Here is a 20209-nt window from a genome sequence, read left to right as displayed (position 1 = left end):
GAGGTCCTTTACGGCGGTAGAATAATGTCCTAGTTTACACGTATCAATCATTTGGTCATTTATAACATGTATTGTACTTCCCTTATAAATGGCCTTCTTAGTGCTTATAGTGCAAGAGAATTGAACAGAAAAATAAGAAATTAGACAATTCAAGTTTGACTCAAATATCATAAATAAATGTTTGTTATTTATTTGATAAATGTTTTATTGTGAATAGACAGAGTCGGGGCATCGTTTCTGCATTTAGTTATTCTAACCGACCCTATCTGGACCGTATTTGCACGTAATAAGCTAAATTGTGGCCGTATACATATAACCAACAAGCTAACTGCTAGTACAGTACCCCGTGTCAGCAAATCATTAACTGTACAGTACAAGGATTTGAATATTCATTAGCTTAGATTGTGCACCACTACTGAAATAATACTTTTTCCTCCATTGTTTGGCATTAAGAAGATCTTTTCTTAGGAACCAATTTACGAGTTCGGCAAGGCCCACAATAATGCTTCAGGCTGGTGAAGAACTCGAACCAGGGTCCTCAGAGCAATAAGCTGCCACCTTAACCGCTCGGCCATCCGACCGTCTAGAATTAATACATCACTTAGCTTGAAATTTATTACGTTATTAAATTGTAAGAAAATATATAAAAGCTTTACAGACAACCAATAAAATCAATTTTTACATATTTAAAAAAAATGTATATTTTTCAAGAACTTAAACAAAAAAAAAAAACCGATATCGATGTTAATTTATATTTAAAATAAAACATAATTAATAATATAAAAATAATAATAATATTTACGTAATTAAAAAAAAGAAATAATTAAATTAAAAATTAATATTTTCCCGAAATAATTCTCATATTAAAAAAAATAAATAAAAATAATAAAATACGAAATATTGTTTTTATCCGCATGGGGGCGTATTATCTTTTTGTTCATCTGCGAAAAATCCTTCAATATGAGAAAGGGCGAGATGTTGCCGACGAATTTAAATAACGTTCTTTAACGTATTTTTTTACATTTAATTAATTTAAATATTGAGTTTTTGTTCGTTTTGATGTTGTTTAATCAAAAATGGGGATCCTATTATCACGTTTAAGGGTAATGTTGATAAATTTCCTTATTTATACTTCATCTATGTTAAGTTTGTATATTTAACATAATTAAACCTTGTTTTATTAATTATTGATGATATTTTATGCTTTATTTTGTTCTTAAGGTGTTTTGAGCGGTTTAAGTTGATAATTAATGGAGATTTTACAAGTGATGAGAGCAATTGAAACTGGTAATTGGTATATATACACACACACACACACACTCTTATACACATACACACTGATATACACACATTAATACACAAACATGGACTTGCAGGCTCGATTCGAGCTTCGAATGAGACGGTCGGGGTCTTAATCTAGCCGTAGAGCACGTTCACAGGAGCCAAAAAGTCAAAGGAACCGTATCTCTATGTGCGACCCTATTCTGGGTCTTAATCTAGCCGTAGAGCACATCTGCGGGAGCCAAAAAGTCAAAGGAACCGTATCTCTACGTGCAACCCTTTTCTGGGTACTGCCCCCAGAATCGGTGCCATTTTCAGTCATGCCACATGTTCCGCTAATACTGTCGCGTTTAACTATTTTGATTGGCTTTGAGTAGCCCACTTGATGTTATATAGCTTTGGGAGATGCGAAAGATTGCCCGTGTGAGTGCCGAGGTGCAAGCAATAGCGAGGGCCAAAGCGTGCAACTACGCGCCTCGACCAACGTGGAGAATGCGCAGTGGCGAAAACTGACCTTCGGAGGCAAATATCTCGTGAAGGGTTGCGTGTATGAGTAAGGTTTCTTTGACTTTTTTGCTCGTACGAGGGTAGTCTGTGATTCTGGGGTGGGTGGAAAACCGTCGTTCGGAGTTTGTCTTTACTGAATGATGAGTGAACGAAAGTTTAATTGAGGGTTTTGAGCTAATTTCACTCCATAAATGTATCCTTTTTGGAATATTATTAGTTTTCGAGGCATGAAAGTTAACTTGTAACTCGATATTGTATAGTTGTAGCTCATTAATGGGAAAATATTGCAGAATATACATTCAGATGTGTGTTTTAGGCAAGTTGTTGTACACTATTTAAACTCAGTTTAGTGTTTATTTGAGTATCAAGAACCTTGTTTAGCTGTTTTTTAACTTAGTTAGTTTACATATGTATTTTATTGTTTATATTATTTGTTAATCCACAAATTGATGAGCATTGAGAGTAAATAACACTTAAAATTGAAGTTTTAGATCTGTAAGTCTAATGACCTTTAGAAAGACTCATGATCGGCGTATTTTTATGTATTTAAATGTAATTAGTAATTCTGATGGATTGCTTATAATGTCGGGCATCTGCGTGCATGCTAAATTGTGATGTGGATTTAGTCGATTTGTCTTCTAAACAAAAAAACATAATGCATATATTAGAAATATGTTCATATTTATCTTGTACTTAATATAGATTGTTTGTTACACTATATAAAGCTTGCAAAGTTTTAGTAAATGCTTTTTACAGGATCCACGTATCGTTAGTGTATTTAATTGGGTTCAAACAACACAGCTGTATTAATAAATACATCTGCAGAAGAATCAGTTAAAAGTTTTATGGCATATTTTGATAGTTTTACGCACTTACGACGTAAGAAATTTGGGTCATGATTCATTTTCCGTATAGAAAGTAGATAGATTTTGAACAAATATGTCAATTTTAAAATTTATTTTATAAAATCTGATGATTTAATGCTTGAATTTAAAAATTTATAATTATTTTTAAATGTTGTAAGGAATAAATTGGTAAATCTTCTTTTAGAAGATATATATATATGTATATATTAATATATAATGTCACTCCCAAAATATACAGAACTGTAGGAGTCTCATTGATCTCCACATTTCTGTTTATTCTTTTATAGGGAAAGCATGATGTCGAGTAAGGTGGAGTGAATTTGAGTCGTTTTGACGGTCTCACAGTTGGCGCGAAGCGGCCATAGTTTAATAAGCCGTATCTGGACCGCTGTCAAATTCGTTCTTTCTTATTCAATGCCGTGCATTATCATTAAACAAATAAACAAAGATTAACACAATTCCTATTGTTCCAGACTTACATTATACCCTGTATATATAGAATTTTCTGTTTATACAACTATTTTTTGAAGTTTAAATTACCTATATGCTTAAGAATATATTATATAATGACCACAGAGATTGCAAGTAATGTTTTCTCACTGATGGTTACAGAATATCTAAATTAATTTGATAGCCGATGGATCCACATGATTTTTTTTAACGTTCACACTTAATAATATGACTGTTAATTTCGGGCCATTGCTTTAATTCTTATCGATTGTTGGCAAGTCGGAAGCACCACACCAAATCTACACAATCTGTTGGCTATCTCTGTACATTGTACAGTTAAAATTGTTTATTACTAAGTTTATGGAAGGGTATAGTTTATAATGGCTCGTGTTACTTGTCAAAGTATCATTGTTTGAACTGCTTTTTTTGTTTAATTTTAAAAAAAATTGATACATTTAATGTATTATTATGTAACTTGACAGTTATTTAAATAGTTCAAGTTACATTTAACACTTTATATGTAAAAATTGTAATTGCTACAAGGAAAAAATTGGCTCGTCTCTTTGTCGAACGTTTGAGGAAAACGTGCGAGCCTGTTCAATTTCAAGGATTTAATAATAATAATTAATGTCGTTAGTTATGTGTTTTGTATTTGAACATATTTCTGCTTTTTTCTATTTGTTGCGCTGTCTGGTTTTTCTGGAAATGAAATGCAAATGAGTTTGCTTTTGTATTTTTTTATTTTTTTTATCATTTAGTTGAGTTCAGATAGCTTAAAGCATTATCTTTTGTTGTTTTTGTTTATTTCAATTACAAATATTGCGATTTTCTTAAAGAAAATCTTCAGAAATTTTATATAAATACTACAATGAAGATGTAAATAGATTATGAGAATGATATGAGCGCAGGGATTAGTTCTGCTGTATTTGCTACAATGGCGACTATTACCGTGGATTAATCGTTTGTACAAATAAGATTTAGAAATGAACACCTGTTAAAGGGTGTTTAAAAGGAAGAGAACTATTACTGGATTGTTAATATTCTGTATTTTAGGTACAGGTGTTGTTGACATTACTAAATGTGCTTGCATTTGCAGGATTTCTTAATAATAGATACAATAAAAATAAAACATGTAATTGTATCAATATTATTTTATTTAACACAGCAAAAACTGCGGCCTAATATTCAAATATTATAATTAACTGCGAGTTACACTGTCGAGAGTTTGATGTAATCAGTTACCGACCAATAGGAACAATCGGTAATTACTTTTTTTATATATATAATATCAAAATTAAGCTATCAAATGATTAAATTTGCAAAAGATATTCTACAAATTGAGTAATTTTTAGATTAACATTGATTTAAATCTTGCTAAACTTCAATTAATTACTCAAAACGGACTCGATGAACACACACATCTGTGTGTAAATAATCTCGGGTCATTTTACAAAGATACGAGGAAGGTTTAAGGCGGTTGTAACACTTATTTCTGTTTATGCGAGGGTGAAAATGGAATAAAATGTCTGTTTAGTTTGTACAACAAACAGAATGGATTCAAAGTTTCGTAATTTTTCAGTAAATTTTAATTTTTAGACTTATTCAAGCTTCTGTTATTGGGTATGATTTAATGAGTTGCAGATTTCACCGATTAATTTATTATTTATGCTTTTAATTTAGATTATTGAATAATGCCTTATCGCAAACCGAACTTGATAATGGAGAGATAAGACAAGATGCTGAATAACAGTTAATTTTACGGCTTAGAGAATTCCGTTAGCAGTTTTTGAAATAATAGATTAAATTTTGAGTGTGTTTAAACATAATTTATATATAAAATACATTTGATTTTACAGTTTTTAATACAGTTTTGAAGTAAAGCGCGTACAAAGCGGTTTCTCTCTGGTTATGAAGTAAATATATAAAAATTAATTTATGCGAAAGTTTTATCGGATTTTATAGTTTCGTAAGTCCAAAAATGTTTTGTTTTTTTTTGTGCGAGAAAGAATAGTTTAAGCGGTTGCCGAGCAACAACTTATATTATTCAAAATTCTTGGTTTCCCATGATGTTAATAGGGAGGTGCAGGTGATCGGTAATTGAGGATGATGAGAGGTTTGTGAATATGTGAATGAGAATGCTAGAAGTAGAGGCAAGACTGAATGAGGATGTTATAAGTTTTCGCATAGGATTCTGATGATGAGAGTGTAGCGTTCTCGGCATTAAATTTATATAGGGATGAGGCTGAGTGAAGTTGGGTGAGACTGTACATGCAGAGATAAATGACTGTGACAGTTGTGTTATAATATCTTTATTCTTGCATTTATAATTGCAGAGATGAGGATGCTACAAGTGATGTGAGATGAAGATACTGTAAATGCAACACTTGCAATTCTTAATTTCTCTTAAATTTACAAAATAAAGTGCAGGAAATTTCATTTAAGTTATTTTTAAAATGTTTATATTTACGCATTTTTATATTTAGACAATTACATTTTTATTTTTTGTGTTACTCATTCCTTGATAGGGAGAAGCTGCCACTTGGCAAATTATCAATGCAGGAAGTGTAATTTTAAATTTAAAATACTCCAACTACACTGAGCTTTTACATTAATTCCTCATCGAAATTCAAACAGTTTATGCTTTTAGACTCATAGTTTTTTTATGTATTTTTTATGTAAATTGAAAATTTATAAAATTTTTCACCAAAAAAATAAATTTGCGTAAATCAGTGCGAGAAAGGAATGGAAATTGCAACAATTTTGCCGCAAAATTTCTCGATAACCGTATCCGTATTGTGCCGTAACGTTATTTAATTATCGCCGTGCTTATATTTAGACGTCCCAAAAAGTTCAGTGTTAAATACCGTCGTTGGCTGGCTGCCCACCGACTCAAATATAGATTCGTTCTGCCGTTCTCTACGGTATTTTGGAAGTTGTCTTTATGCCGATGTTTTTCTAGGAAATGCGGTAATTTAACTGCATTAAAAATTAAGTACCCCGTGCTTAAATTTTCTTAGATTTAAACCAAAGCAGCTTGCTAAAAACACTGAGAATTTGATGAAAAATATTAAAATAAACTTTTCTGTTCTTGTTTAACGTTGCAATTTGAAGTCTTCTCTGGGTTAATCGATAATTATCTGTCCCAAAAGAAGTCTTATGAATGTAGCGAACTGCATATACGTGTAGACATATAAGGCTACCGATTTAAAAGTTAAGAATTTAGAAAAACTGTAGAAATTTGTTGGAAAATATCAAAGTAAAGACCCATTTTTTCATTTAATTCTGTCATTTGATGTTTTCTTGGGTTAAATTTATGTTTATCTGTCTGAAAAGAAACTTTAAACGTGTGGAGAAGTATAAGATAATACACTTAGATGCGGATGTGTAAGACTGTTGACTGAAATTTTATACGGGATAGCATTACAGATATGTAATGTAGAGTATTGCAAGGTTAATTAATGCTTAAGGTAGCTTTACTTGTTTTTTCACTCCGCTTGGTATACCGGAAATTAGGTCAGTGTGTACGACTGTGAATGGCAACGACTGCAAGGACAAGAGCAGGTTTTGAACTTGAATATTCGATATTAATAGAAGCACCGATCAACTCCCCTCTAATAAATGTCTCCCTCGCCCTTTATTAACATTTTACCATCTCGAAAATTCATTTGTGCAGATGCTGTTCACACTTACCATAGCTTGAATATGTAACTAATATGTTTACATTCGGCATTCATTCATCTGTATCCATACGAGACAAAAATAAAAGGGTCAATGCTCGGAAAATAGGATACTTAACGGAACTTTTTATGAAATTTTTTTATACGTCTATTTCATAAATTAATATCAGGTGTTTTTCTTGCCAACGCGATAAGTTTTATGCACGTTTTTGCATCAATAAAGATGCGGTTTAAATGTAATTAAAATGTGTATTAACTTAATTCTGTTTGTTTTATAGGGGAAACCTTCGGCCAAAGCTGTGTTGGAAGAGTTGCACAAGGTATGTAAGCCGGATGCAAAATCTTGTAAATATTTTAAAATAAACTGTAAATATGATTTAGTTTGTTACATAAAAGAATGCGTTATTTACTAATGTATAGGTTTTCCTGTTTTGACGAATCACTTCCTCTCTGCCTTATGATTAAATTCCAATGCATCGTCTCAAATTTTTTTACTATTTTAATCGCATTTTCCTCCGACGATGTGTCGCATTTAATTTTAATTTAAATATTTTGAATGAAAATTAAGTTTAATTTTATTAATGTATGTAATTTATGTGTATATAAGCTAGTATGTATAGTAATTTCGGTTAAGATAAAGTGACCAAAATTACTTTGTCTACACATTAATTGAAGCTTAAGGGTGACAAAATACTGTTTTTATGCTCAGATCGAGTGCTCATTAAACAGAATTTAAGGAGAAACAGACAAGAAACACTCCAAAAATTTAATTCTTGATCTCTAATTTAACTTTTCAGAGCAAAACAACATTTCAATTGTGTACGTAATGATTTTTATTTTCTCATTTTTTCATTTTAATCAGCTGCGGATGGACATTTTGAAGCATTTAATGACAATTTTTTATCCGCACCCCGCTCGAGGAATCGTTAGAACAACAAAAAGCATACGTTTCTCTTACAAAATATTCAAAAAAATCATGTTATATGAAAGTTTTTATCCGTATCTTATCTGAATTAATAATACAATAAATTGTAAAATAACATTGTTAATGTTATAGTGATAGGTAAGACATATTAATATCGGGTGACAATGCTATCAATTACTAAAACAAAGAGAGATTTAAGTGCGGAAATTGCTGCAGAATTAATTGTATTATAGTAATTCAACGAAAGGAGATTAGTCACTTAGTTTCTTGGAACAAATCCACAATTAAATTAATAGCATAAAGGATTACTTCTCTATTGGAAACTGGAAGATAATTATAATAACTATACACTTGTATCACATTTACATTCCGGCAAGAAACCTCGATTTTAGAAGAAACTAACGTTTTCAGTTGTTTTAAATGGCATTCTCGGGTTTACAAAGCATTTGAATTTCGGAACGACGTTGATTTTAGAACATAGATTAAATTTTACAGAATAAAATCTGATTGGATTGCATGTAGATTACATTAAATAGGCACCATACAATGCATGCATGGTTGGTAAGGTGTTTATTCTGCTAAATCTCTGCCAAAATGCTTTAGAAAAACGTCTGTATTACTCAGTATGGCAAAAGTTGCCAGGATGTAATGGGTTGTATTTTCCTTACATTGGCAGCACATTCCTTGAGTCTTGTGTGTGGGGATCTCGTATGCGGTTGCTTTGATATGTTTTCATTCTTTGTTGAATCTATCACCTGCGATGAAGACAGTGTAGATCTTCTGCTTCTTATCTGGAGGGTCTTTCACATTCTCGAGACAGGTATATATATAGTGGGATTCCTGGCAAAATCTAGTTTTCATTGTTGGCTGTGGAGGAGTTTTTAAAGATTTTTATTATTGGTGGTTATATTTAACTATTTTGATGTTCATACCATTATTGGTGGTTATATTTAACTATTTTGATGTTCATACCATTATTCAGTAGTTTTGTAGAGGTGGTTGGTGTCCAGGTTTTTTTTTATTGTTGAGGTGAGATTCCATGTTGGTGGGAAGTATGTTATGTAATGGAGCTCCTTTGTTCTATCAATGTTAGAACAGTGATTGTAAGTCCTTCTGACCAATGCTGCGAATGCCACTGTCTCAAATGTGTAGGAATTCTTTCTAAGAGCCTCAGAATTCCTGTGTGTTTTGAGATATGTAATTCAATATAGGGTATGTAGTTTTCAATACACATTGGTGTAAATCCATTCATTATGTAATGTTAATAAAACATCCAAGAAGTGGGCTGTTTGCAAGCCATTTTGTTCTGATAGGAGAAGGAAGAGGGGAGGCTGTATAGGTTGTTGTTATGTAGGAATTCTTGGAGGTGTGTTATCGTTAGCATACTTAGTATAGAGCAGTGTTTCTCAATGGGGGCAATATCACACCCATGTGGGCGTTTTTCCATGTTGAGGGAGCGATTTGTAACAATTTATATTTTGGGGAGCAAAAAACAATTTTCTCGGTGATATAGTAAAACATTATATTAAGATTAATTAAATATTTTATTCATTATATTGTACAATAATTAAACAAATAACATTATACTAGTCACTAGTCTATTCAATGAAGTACGAATTTGGCATTAGCCCTGGCCCACAGCATCGGAATTTTGAAGTGAAGGGGGCGATACTATGTAATGGTTTTATTGAAGGGGTGATGATTTGTTAGAGGTTGAGAAACACTGGTATAGAGGATAATTTGTTGGTAATTAGCTGATAGGAGTTAGTTTTTTAGTGTGCAGATGTCAAGTTTACAGAGAATGCCAGACACATTCTAAAATTTTAATGTTATTCAGAAATTTGAATGCTTTGAAAACCCAAAGATGACCATTTAAAATGGCTAAAAACATTAGTTATTTATTAATTTGTTATGATTACCTGCGACAACCTATCTTAATTACTCTTGGTTGCAAGATAATTGCTGTACAGATATTGATAAGCTTCTGCTTTTAAACTTTAGATCTTATAAAGTTTAAAAAAAACAAGAGAGTTTAATATTTATCTTGTATACTAGTACTTTATCAATTAACAAGACTTATTATACTGGATTTATGGATGCAGAAATTTAGTCTTATAGATCAGACGTATTTTTTATTTAGTTCACCTGTACGCATACACTTTAAACTTGTGTTTCTGACTTGTTTGTCCTTCATCAGCAGGCATTCAAAAGACACTTTCTATAATTAACAAATTAAATTTACAATTATAAAATTAAAATAAACACGAAAATTTTCTGGAAAATAAAATACAGTGGTACCTCAGGATATGAAATTAATCCATTCTGAAACTGAGATCGTATCATGAAAATGTCGTAAGGTGAATCAATTTTCCCCATACGATTACATGTAAAACCAAATAATTCGTTCCAACACAAAAAACACACTCAAATTAAAGCTAAGAAGTACATTAAAAATAATAATAACTATAGTAAGGAAAACACTTAAAAATGCATTTTGTAGTTGTAAATGTATAAATAACCATAATAGAATAATAATTGATTAAAAAAATGTGGTTTTATTTGCACTTTACACCTCCACCGTCGTCTATCCTCAAAGGTAAACTGGTGGAGAAAGAGAGGGAGAAGGGAAATGATACTAAAACTTAACTTACATAACATAATGTAACAATAACTTAAAAATAACTTAGAAAAGATAAAAAGTTAGTGTTGTTTTATTTATATTTTTTAAAATTTTTATTCACTGCTTTTTGCTTTCTTTCCTTCACTTCCACCAGCACTTTCACTGGATAGAGGTCGCTCGGTAAAATATCTATCCAAAGAGGTCTGGCTTTGCCTACTTTTTAAAATGTTTCTAAAATGACTTAGGCAAATGTCATTACTCTGAGCAGCAATACAGCCAGTGTGAACCTTTTCGGGATGTTTCTTTTCAGTAAAATCAGTCACTTTCTGATAATACCTCGAGATTTCCTTTATCGAACGAGATCCTTCCACGACGAAGCAAACACGCAGATTGAGACCAATGAACAGAAATGAATAAAAAAATGGCGCTGCGAACTCATGTAACGTCATATGGTGATTTTTTGTTTGTATCGTGGAGCAAAAAGATGTTCGAATTTCATGTTGTATCCTGAAAATTTCGTATGATGGGGCGATAGTATCCTGAGGTACCACTGTAATAAAATTCTTACGAATTCAATATTTTCAAACTCCTTCACAATTCTAAGTATATTCGTAATCCATATTAACTGTATAATTTCATACGTATACCTACATCATAATTAATCAGATTACATTTATAAATTTATTTTGTTTAAAACTTACATTAACAAATTACATCTTTGATTGTTCTCTTTCACTTATTCTATATTCCAATTCATTCCGATCTCTACTTTTATATATCTCCCTCCCTCCCCCTTCTATAATACTTCTCCATGATTGCTGGATCTCCCTTCCCGTATTATTATTTATTCTATCCGTTTGTTTAATTATATTGATCTGTTCGTATAATTGTCTTTTATAATTATTTTCTTCTTTTTTTTCTTATTTTCACTGTATTTAAGTCAATTTCGCAACCTTCAAGTCCTTTTAATTGATAAAGTACTATACAAGATAAATATTAAATTAAGATATGGGACACAAAGGCATAATAATTAAAAAACAAAAGCGATTTGATTTGTGCATCCTGATAAATAGTTATGGTAGATCCTCATTTAGCTGAGCTAATGTGGATTGGTGCTACCTTGGATAAATGTAAACGTGGATAAAACAGGTGGCTGTAGCCATTTCAAATTTAAAAAATACTTTAACATACTTCCTTTTCATTGCGATGTTTAAGGTGAAGACTCATAAAGAATTATTAAAGATGTAGCAACACACCGACAGTAGGCAAATAGACATGTGCAGTTTGTGAAGGACGAGTGACTCGCGTCTATGTTCCAACAGTTGGTTTCTCAATTGCTTGCTTGGTATGGTCGAGGTTAAAAGTACTATGGTATTTATGCACTCGTCGCATTTGTGGCAAAGTTTTTATGAGTTACGAGAAAAGTAGTGTATGACTCAGTTTCCCTTGCATTAATGCAGAGCCTCAGTTAACCATGACTTGGATTATTGGGGTTATTCTGTATTCTACTGGCCAGTTATTGAATGTATTTCGATAAACACATTTTGGGTGCATATACATTTGGAATCAAACTGATCCAAGATTACTCTGATTGTTCAAATTCTGTATACAAACGAACTATAGCAATCCAATCAACATCTATCTGCGTATACAAATGCCATCTAGGATCGACTGAATCACAATTAAACTAATCCGAGCAGAGGGTAGGATCGTTTGGATCGGATAAGAAAGTTTAAAGACAGTGGCCTCCATGTTTAACTGTCGATAATGAAAAGTGTTTAAAACTTAATAAATGGTAAGTAAAGACATTATTAAATTATCTGATAAACTGAGATAATATTTTTCACCAACTAACACGCACAATAGAAGCGATGTGTATCACGTGACAAAGACTGATGAAACGAAAAGTATATGCACTCTTTGTGTATTTTGTTACGTATATCTAATGTCTATATTTTGTGCAGTAATTCTTCTTTTATTTTTCTCGCAGGAGATCGAAGAGCTCGAAGACTATAACAGGAGTACCGAACAGCAGCAGAAGCACCTCGTGGGCTCTCTGATTCTCTACTCTGTTATTCTGTATTTAGGTTTTGCCACCATCTTCTATCTTTACTATTTTCCGAACAATTTACGTGATCAACTGATATACTCCATTCCTTTATTAATATTTCCAGCAATGTGAGTATTTTTTGGTTTCGTTCCTTTTACACACTTTCACTATAAATTGTAACATAAAATTGCACATTGAGTATCGCGAAAACCAAAAAACAAACAAGTATTCAGAGTTATATGACTTAGAACCGAATTTTTCTTATTTAACGTAACTTTATGCTTTGTTTAACATAAAATTTACAACAGATTTATTCAAATGATAGTTATAATTATGATGTGTGCTGTACAGTTTAATATTTAACATTAACGAATGAAATTGCAATTTAATTTATGCATCTACACTCACGTTTTGATCCACGTTGGACTGATTTTTGATCTTGATAATCTATGCAAACTTTTACTCTGTCTTTAATGAACAAATGACGATATTTTACGGCACAAATCACACATTTTGATGATTCGTGTGAATTATCTAGTTTTATTGTTCCTACAGTGACACTTTTTCTACTGTATTCTAGGTATATATTCTCTTTTTAAAATTGTTTTTTTCTGTTTAATTAGTTGTCAAGCATGTTTTAAAATTGTAAGAGATGTTAATAGGACTTCTGAAATGTTGTATGACATTTTAATTAAGGTAGCGTACAAAGAAGTCTCGCTAAAGTAGGAAATTTTACTTTATTTATGGTGAATGTATGAGTCAATACATAGAACGTTATTTGATACATTGAAGCCATAGATTAAACAGAATAAAGACAATGAAAAGTAATTTTTGCAAATGATTTGACGTTATTAAAACTGTAACTGACAGCTGCCTTTACTGCAGATGGCTTGAAACTTTCGTTTTATTGGCAAACCATGTGAGTGAGAATTTTGCAAAATACAATTTAGTAACGTTAAAGTATTATGCAATAGATTCCGTTTGGTTTGAGGTATAGTTTGGATTAGGCATGTGTAGTGTGTTAGAGAGGAACCAAAATTGGGCTTAGTTAATTCTTGTGTCTGAAGGAATTAATTTCTGTATAGGTATTTTATCAATCTCAGTGTATCAATGGGAATCGAATGCAGAATTTGTTTCTCACCAGACCAGAAGCTCTGTCAATTGGAATGATCAGAAGTTCAAACTGATAAAAACATGTCTTAGGCTGACAGTGTCAGAGGAAAGGCCATCTAGTCTTGCAACAATATCAGTAGAGTGTGACTTAATATCCAAGACTGATATGGAAGAATTAGTTAGAAAATATATGCAGGTTGTGTTATATGAATGGCTAGAAGCATCATTGATTTTAATGCCAGATTGGCCTGTTAATAAATCAGTTTCATCAGTTAAAAACTTTTTAGTATATTTGAGCCATTAATGTTTATTGAAATGTGTATGATGTGAAAGTCTCGGACAAAAGTGCAAGTAGGTCACCTCGTCATCCTTTATGTTAAATTGGCAACTTAGAAGGAACTTATACTGACGATTATCTGAGTTACTTACCTTTATCGCTCTAGTTTCAAGTTTCTTTTGAAAGGTAAAGGATGTCTTCAGTAATAACAAAATAAACGTGGCAGGTATGACATGGTAATTACAGCAATTACTGTAATTACTGCTTAGCTTTGAAGAATTTGTTCTGCACAAACTAGTTTTAACTTTTACAATAATTCATTCTTAATTTAAGTAATAGAATTAATATTAATAATAATATTTTCTCAAACATTGAGTTATGCCAGATAGGTGTGTCAGTAGTTTAAGACGGTAAACATTAGCCTACCAGTAGCTTAACATTTGTGCATAAGATACAAGTAAAAAATATGGTAGGTCATGCATTTCTTAATTCTTTATTACTAAAATTCTTTTTTATACTATTTATGTAACTATTAAAATATTAGTTTTTACTGTCAATTAGTTCAATCTTACATATTTCATATTTAAATTGAGAGATTGAAATCTTTTTGTTGCATCAAAACTATTCTTTTACACGATTTGTAAACATAAGATACCAATAAGATTTGAAGAACCACTGGTTTTATTGTCATAAAGCATTTTACCAGACAATGCATACATCATTGTTGGATCAAAAAGAACTTGGAACAGTAAACAGATCTGTTCTTTGTGTATTTTTTATCTTACGACGAGAGGCGTATCGTCTCAAAAGTATTTTATTGCTATAAAACCAACTCCTCAAATTTTATTAGTGTATTTTTAAAAGTGCCAAACCTGACAACACTAGTTACTTGTTAGTTCTGATAGTCTATGTTACTGTTTCTTACTGCAGTTTCAGGTTTTTATATCACGTACCTTGAGATAATGCTCGATTTTGATTGATTAAAATGATTACTCTGAGTTTGATTAATTGTCCCATTGCTATTTACAAATCTTTTAACCATATTTCTTCACTTAGACTATCTTACATACATTCTTCTGAAGAATAATGTAAATTCTGCTCATGATTTACTGTAAATTATTATTTTATTTTAAAAGAACCATAAGTATTTATTAATAATTGTATTTGAATGTATTAATGTGAATTCATATTGTATTTCGACCAATCCAAGTTATGGAATGTTGCCGCATTTTTTCATAGCATTCCTACAGAAGACTACTTATAGCCACACCTGTGTGAAAATGTAACAAGGATTGCTCCTGATAGCATCTACATTTATTTACGTTGGGGATTTTATTATCTAAAATTAATTTCAGTCAAAAACTGTCTAATTTGGTGGATATCTTGATGCTTAGTGAATGGAAAGTTTCTCTCTGAATTGGAGAATCATGCAAAATTGACCGGAAGTTGTATAGTAAATGATGACACACAATAAAGAATTATATCAAATTTTGAGAGTCCAAAGCAGAACTCGAGCCCGTAACTTTTGGCTAATTGCTCGACGAGTAAATCACTGGTTACAATGTTAAGAGTTTACACCATTCCAAACATTTGTAAATGGTAGATTAGTATGCAGCAATTGTTTCACATAGAAATCACTTCATGATGGATAGTTTATGCTTCATAGACCTGGATGTACAATCCAAATAGAAGAAACTATTGTTAATATAATTTTTACGTTGCAGTCAAATCAAGAAACAAATGTCAGGACATGCGGCAATGTATAATCATCATACAACAGTTGTCACGCTGATTGGATTATCCTGTATTCTCATTGGCAAAATTATAAACCTTTCTTTATAAATCTTTTGTATTAACAATTGGTTCATTTGAATGAAAAATAATGGATTATTCAGTGTCTCAAATGATTTACTTCTTCTTTTCCTTGCTGTTTAACCTCAAAATGAAGGAAAAAAAATTGCTTAAAGATGCAAAAATTTGACGTTTAAAATTTTGCATTAAAAATTGACTGATTATTTGGCAAGCATGGGTTCACAATTGATCCACGTTTTTTGGATGCTGGCTAAATATATATTTAAAATATATTACACCGAGTGCCCGCAATGCACCAGAACTGTCATCTTGTGATGTATACACCATAGAAACCAAAACAAAGCAGTCTTGCAACAAACTATGGCCATAACATAGCCAATCAAATCCAAAAATAGCAAATATTCTGGATACACAGTGTTAGCAAGAAATAAATTTCTCATTTCAGAAAGCTCTGGAGTGCATTCTACTGCTTGAAATGAGACGAAATTTGGACTACAGATAATTCAAATGATGCACTTGACATTTCTTAAATAAAAATAGTACAAAAATCCATAGATAGGTGGCGCTGGAGTACACATAAATATTGAATATGTGTGCACATATAAATATTGAATATGTAGCACATTGTATTTTGTGCAGTTCATGTTCTATGCCTCCTCTCTTTAGTATTTACAATACATTAGTTTCATCACTAGTTCTACCATCTTCAAACCATCTTACATTTGCTTTGTATATACTCTTGCCGATTCCGTCTATGCTAGGTTGGAGATTAAAAATCTTTCTATTGTTCTGTTGCACATAAAAATTTATTAATGCTGTTCAGAATAGTGAGATGCTTACAGATACTCAGTGTTAATACACATGCAGCCAGAGTGTATAATATGCTATTACACCCTTATAACACATTAAATTTGCTTGAGTTACTAATGTTAGATATTCAGTTGAGACAATAAAGAATAACATTTTGTTTATTTTACGCATGCATGTTTTCAGAACACTCCTACTTTGTTTTTAAGCGAACCAACTGTCAAACAAAGTCTGAAAATTAAAATTTACTGAACCCATTCTTCAATTTTCGATGTTTAAACTCTATTTGAAAGTTGGCAGCATTCAAAGGCCAAGTCGGAATGTATTGAAAACATCTGCACATAAACAAAATGGACCTCCACTCGACTTAAAATTGCTCAAGATAGAATCGAAACACTCAACTCTTGTACGCTAAAGTACGTTGCCGTTTATATTAATCGGGCATTTTGCACAAACCTTCCTACTGTAGAGTGAGGTCAAAGTGTCATAACCTTAATAATTCATTAGCGTCAGACTAAACTTTTGTGGATAAATGTCAGTATTTCGGGTGCGTACTCTGGAATCTCGTATTTAACATAATTTCTTTGTTTATATTGTCTTTCTTATTAAATATTTAAAACCATGCCGATCATTTCAGAATATGGCTCCTGAAACAACTACTTTATCAATATTTTGTGAATAAGTTGAGAAAGAATGAAGAACATTTGGAACGGCTAAAGAAGAAACGTCGGACGGTCTTAGATCTAGCCATGGAAACCGAGACTTACAAGGTGGCAAAGGATCTGCTAGAGAAATATGATCCGGAATTTCAAAAGAAAGCCGTGAGTGTTCTTTTTTTCTTATAATTTCTTCTAAAGTATGACGAATACAAATGACACAATGTTGGAATTAATTTAGTATGTTACACTGAACACTTTATTGAAATTGGAGTGTGGCAATACACTTAAGATAAAACATTAGTTATGTTTATTAGTTAAGTATAGTTATAAACATTAGTTGGTGTTTATTCAATGATATTCTTTGTTATTTTATATCAGGGCTGTGGAGTTGGAGTCGTAAAAAATCCGCTGACTCCGACTCCTTTTTATTTACCAACTTGTTATGTATATAAAATGGAAAAGTATTGGAATCGTGTCAAATTTGACCCTCCAAGATTTTTTTTTTTTTTGCAAATCTACAAGTTTGGAGACCTCCCGAACCCCTCAAAAAAGTCAATGAAGGGGAAAAATTTGTGCGCGCGCGTGTGTGTTGGCATCTAATTTGTTTAATTTCTTTATTTTCTGTTCTGAGATATTAAACAATATCTCAGAACGGGTAAAGTTTAAGAAACGAAATGTGGCACTGTAGCTCGCGTATAAAGGGGCATTAATACTATTAAATTTTGGTTCTTAATTAAAGGTCGACAGGGTGAAGACATAAAAGTGGTCATGTGTCATATCTCCTAATGAATATTTTACTCGTTATTAGCATTCAAAATTTAAAAAAATAAAATAAAACTCGTCTTTACCCTCAAAGTAAGCTTTTTTGCCATTTTATAATAGTACAGTAAAACCCGTTAAGATGTTCTCGCTTAAGATGTTAGAATGTATATGGGGACATGATTTAGTTCAACCACTTTGACTTAAATAACTAACTCCCGTGTTAAACCATCTGACTCCGATTCTGACCACTCCAACCACAGAAATTATTAGGCTTCAAACAAAATGAACGAAATCATGTCCGCCCACACACAGTCTAACATCCACACATATAGGAAAAAAACCTCGAATCTTTTGCATATCTCGAAATTTCAAGGTGTCCCGAGTCCAAAAATGTAAAAATTTGGGAGGGGTTATTTTTTGACCGAGCGCTACACTTTTCCTCTGTTATATATAGCCTAATAGCCGGAAAAGTAAAAATTATCGAATACATATTTATATATTACTTAGAGAAGTCTTCTAGCTTCGGAATAAAAAGTTTCTACGCTCTATCTTTATTACCACTCTATTTATTGAATATTTTATTATGAGGTCACATGATGACATCAGAATTTCCGGGTCTCTTTCGGTAACAAGTCTGCCCCTAGTTGGAGTTGGAGTTGGTAGATTTTTACGCGACTCCACAGCCCTGTTTTATATAAAAGACTTGTTAAGTCACAAAAATTTCTGATTTTGACATTTCAAAGTTTGGTTACGGAGGTTTACAGTTAAATTTTAGTTAAGAATTTGTTATAAGATTCGAAGATATGCCGAACTCGAGAGGAAATTATGTTTATAATAAAAACATCTTTTCCATTTTCTTTCTCAACTGTGGAAGAGTTTGTCAGTTGTTTTATTTTAATATCAAACTTTGGCAGATTATGTAAAACAAATCTGCCAAACTTGGCATAGTTTCTTGTAGTTTAATGAAGAAATATCTCAATTGTATGTCACACTTGGACTCTATGTTCTAAGTATATGATAATCTGTCAGCTTTTTATGTTTTGTTTCCTTGCATAATCCACATTTTTTACGATTGACAAAGACGATGCAAACTTCTATCAACGAGTCAATAGTCTGTCTCTCTTTCTTGATGTTTTATGCTTTATTTACTCACTCTATCCTCATTTCTTATTGTTAATCGAAGACTGCATTTTTTTCTTCTGGTCCAATGGTTTCTGCACATGTCAACTTAAGTTAGAAAATCAAAATTTTAATTTTCTTAAATAGTTAAAACTTCAAATTTAATGACAATTGCAATCTGCAGACAAAATTCAGTCATATCTTTTACTAAGATTAAAGGCGTACATAGATGCATTTATTGTCTAAAATTTTACTTCAGTACTTGTTCGTGAAGGTCTAATTGTCTACAGAGACTGGTATTAATTAATGTGGATTATAAATTTGACAATTGGATGAAAAGCAAATCTTTAAATCAGGCTAAAATTGCAGGACGTTTATAATTTTCATGTTTGTGGACATCTTATTCATTAGAGATTCAAGATTTCATCATCCAGGTTGTATTCCAAGGCTCGAATCTTATTCACATGTAGTGAACACTTTAACAAAAGTACAAATATTTGGAAATTTAAACTTTAAAATTGTCAAGTACTTGCAGCATGGAAGGTGTAACCTTACAGGTTGCTCTTTGTGCCGACCAGAGACGATTACATGCCTGCAGCTCTGTGGCACTTAGCCAACATAAGCTTTTATCCCAGCATAGTGTGTGTGTGTTTATATACATATGCGTACATATAATTACACACACAATTCAATTTAGAAGATATACCCATACAATTTACATGACAAATTGAGATCAGATGGAAGCACGGGTAGCATAACTCGCAAAGCACTTGCACATTTGAGTCTTCTCTGGGTCGAACCTTTCTTCCGTAAAATTTTAACTTAATGAATTTACCTTTTGATGGTTAAATTTAATACAAGATGGCACCTCGACTGCTTATTTGTAATTCAAATTAAGTAATATATTTATAGTTAGTCATATTATGCTCCAATTAAAACCGAGTGGTATCATTTGTTTATTACTAGATGCTGGTAGGTAATTACATTTTGGAGTAAAAACCTTACAGAGAACTTTGAAGAGTGCCATTTTCATTTTGCACTCTTTTGAGATATCTGCTTGCAGCCAAACAAATAAAACCACCAATAGCAGTGATGATGTCAGGTTTGTTCCCAGAAGGGCCAGTTAAACAGAACTTTTTGAAGTTTCTTTGTCCGTGTAACCTCTAAACACAGGCCGGTTTTACCATAGAAAGTCATCCTGAGAAATGCCTGCCTTTGGCAGATTGCCCTTGGATTCTATTGCCACATTCAAATGAATGAATCCACTCTTCTGGGTAAAGTGTA

At 31.9% G+C, this 20209-nt stretch overlaps 1 protein-coding gene across 2 annotated transcripts in view; it reads left to right on the top strand.

Moving 5' to 3' along the window:
- The first annotated feature begins 925 nt into the window (after positions 1-925).
- LOC111623296 (endoplasmic reticulum junction formation protein lunapark-A-like) overlaps positions 926-20209 on the top strand; it is a 29863-nt gene continuing 10579 nt past the window's right edge. For both annotated transcript variants that reach the window (XM_023365817.1, XM_023365816.1), the window contains exons 1-4: positions 926-1103; positions 7060-7101; positions 12317-12504; positions 17023-17206. In XM_023365817.1, coding sequence (XP_023221585.1) covers positions 1077-1103; positions 7060-7101; positions 12317-12504; positions 17023-17206 — 441 coding nt within the window. In that variant the 5' untranslated portion in view covers positions 926-1076. The remainder of the gene's footprint in view (positions 1104-7059; positions 7102-12316; positions 12505-17022; positions 17207-20209) is intronic.

This window comes from Centruroides sculpturatus, unplaced genomic scaffold, assembly GCF_000671375.1.
Source record: "Centruroides sculpturatus isolate CEXI.00-Female unplaced genomic scaffold, Cexi_2.0 scaffold123, whole genome shotgun sequence".
NCBI lineage: Eukaryota > Metazoa > Arthropoda > Arachnida > Scorpiones > Buthidae > Centruroides > Centruroides sculpturatus.
Note: the sequence above shows the minus strand (reverse complement) of the source record. Positions and strands in the feature narration are given on the sequence as shown.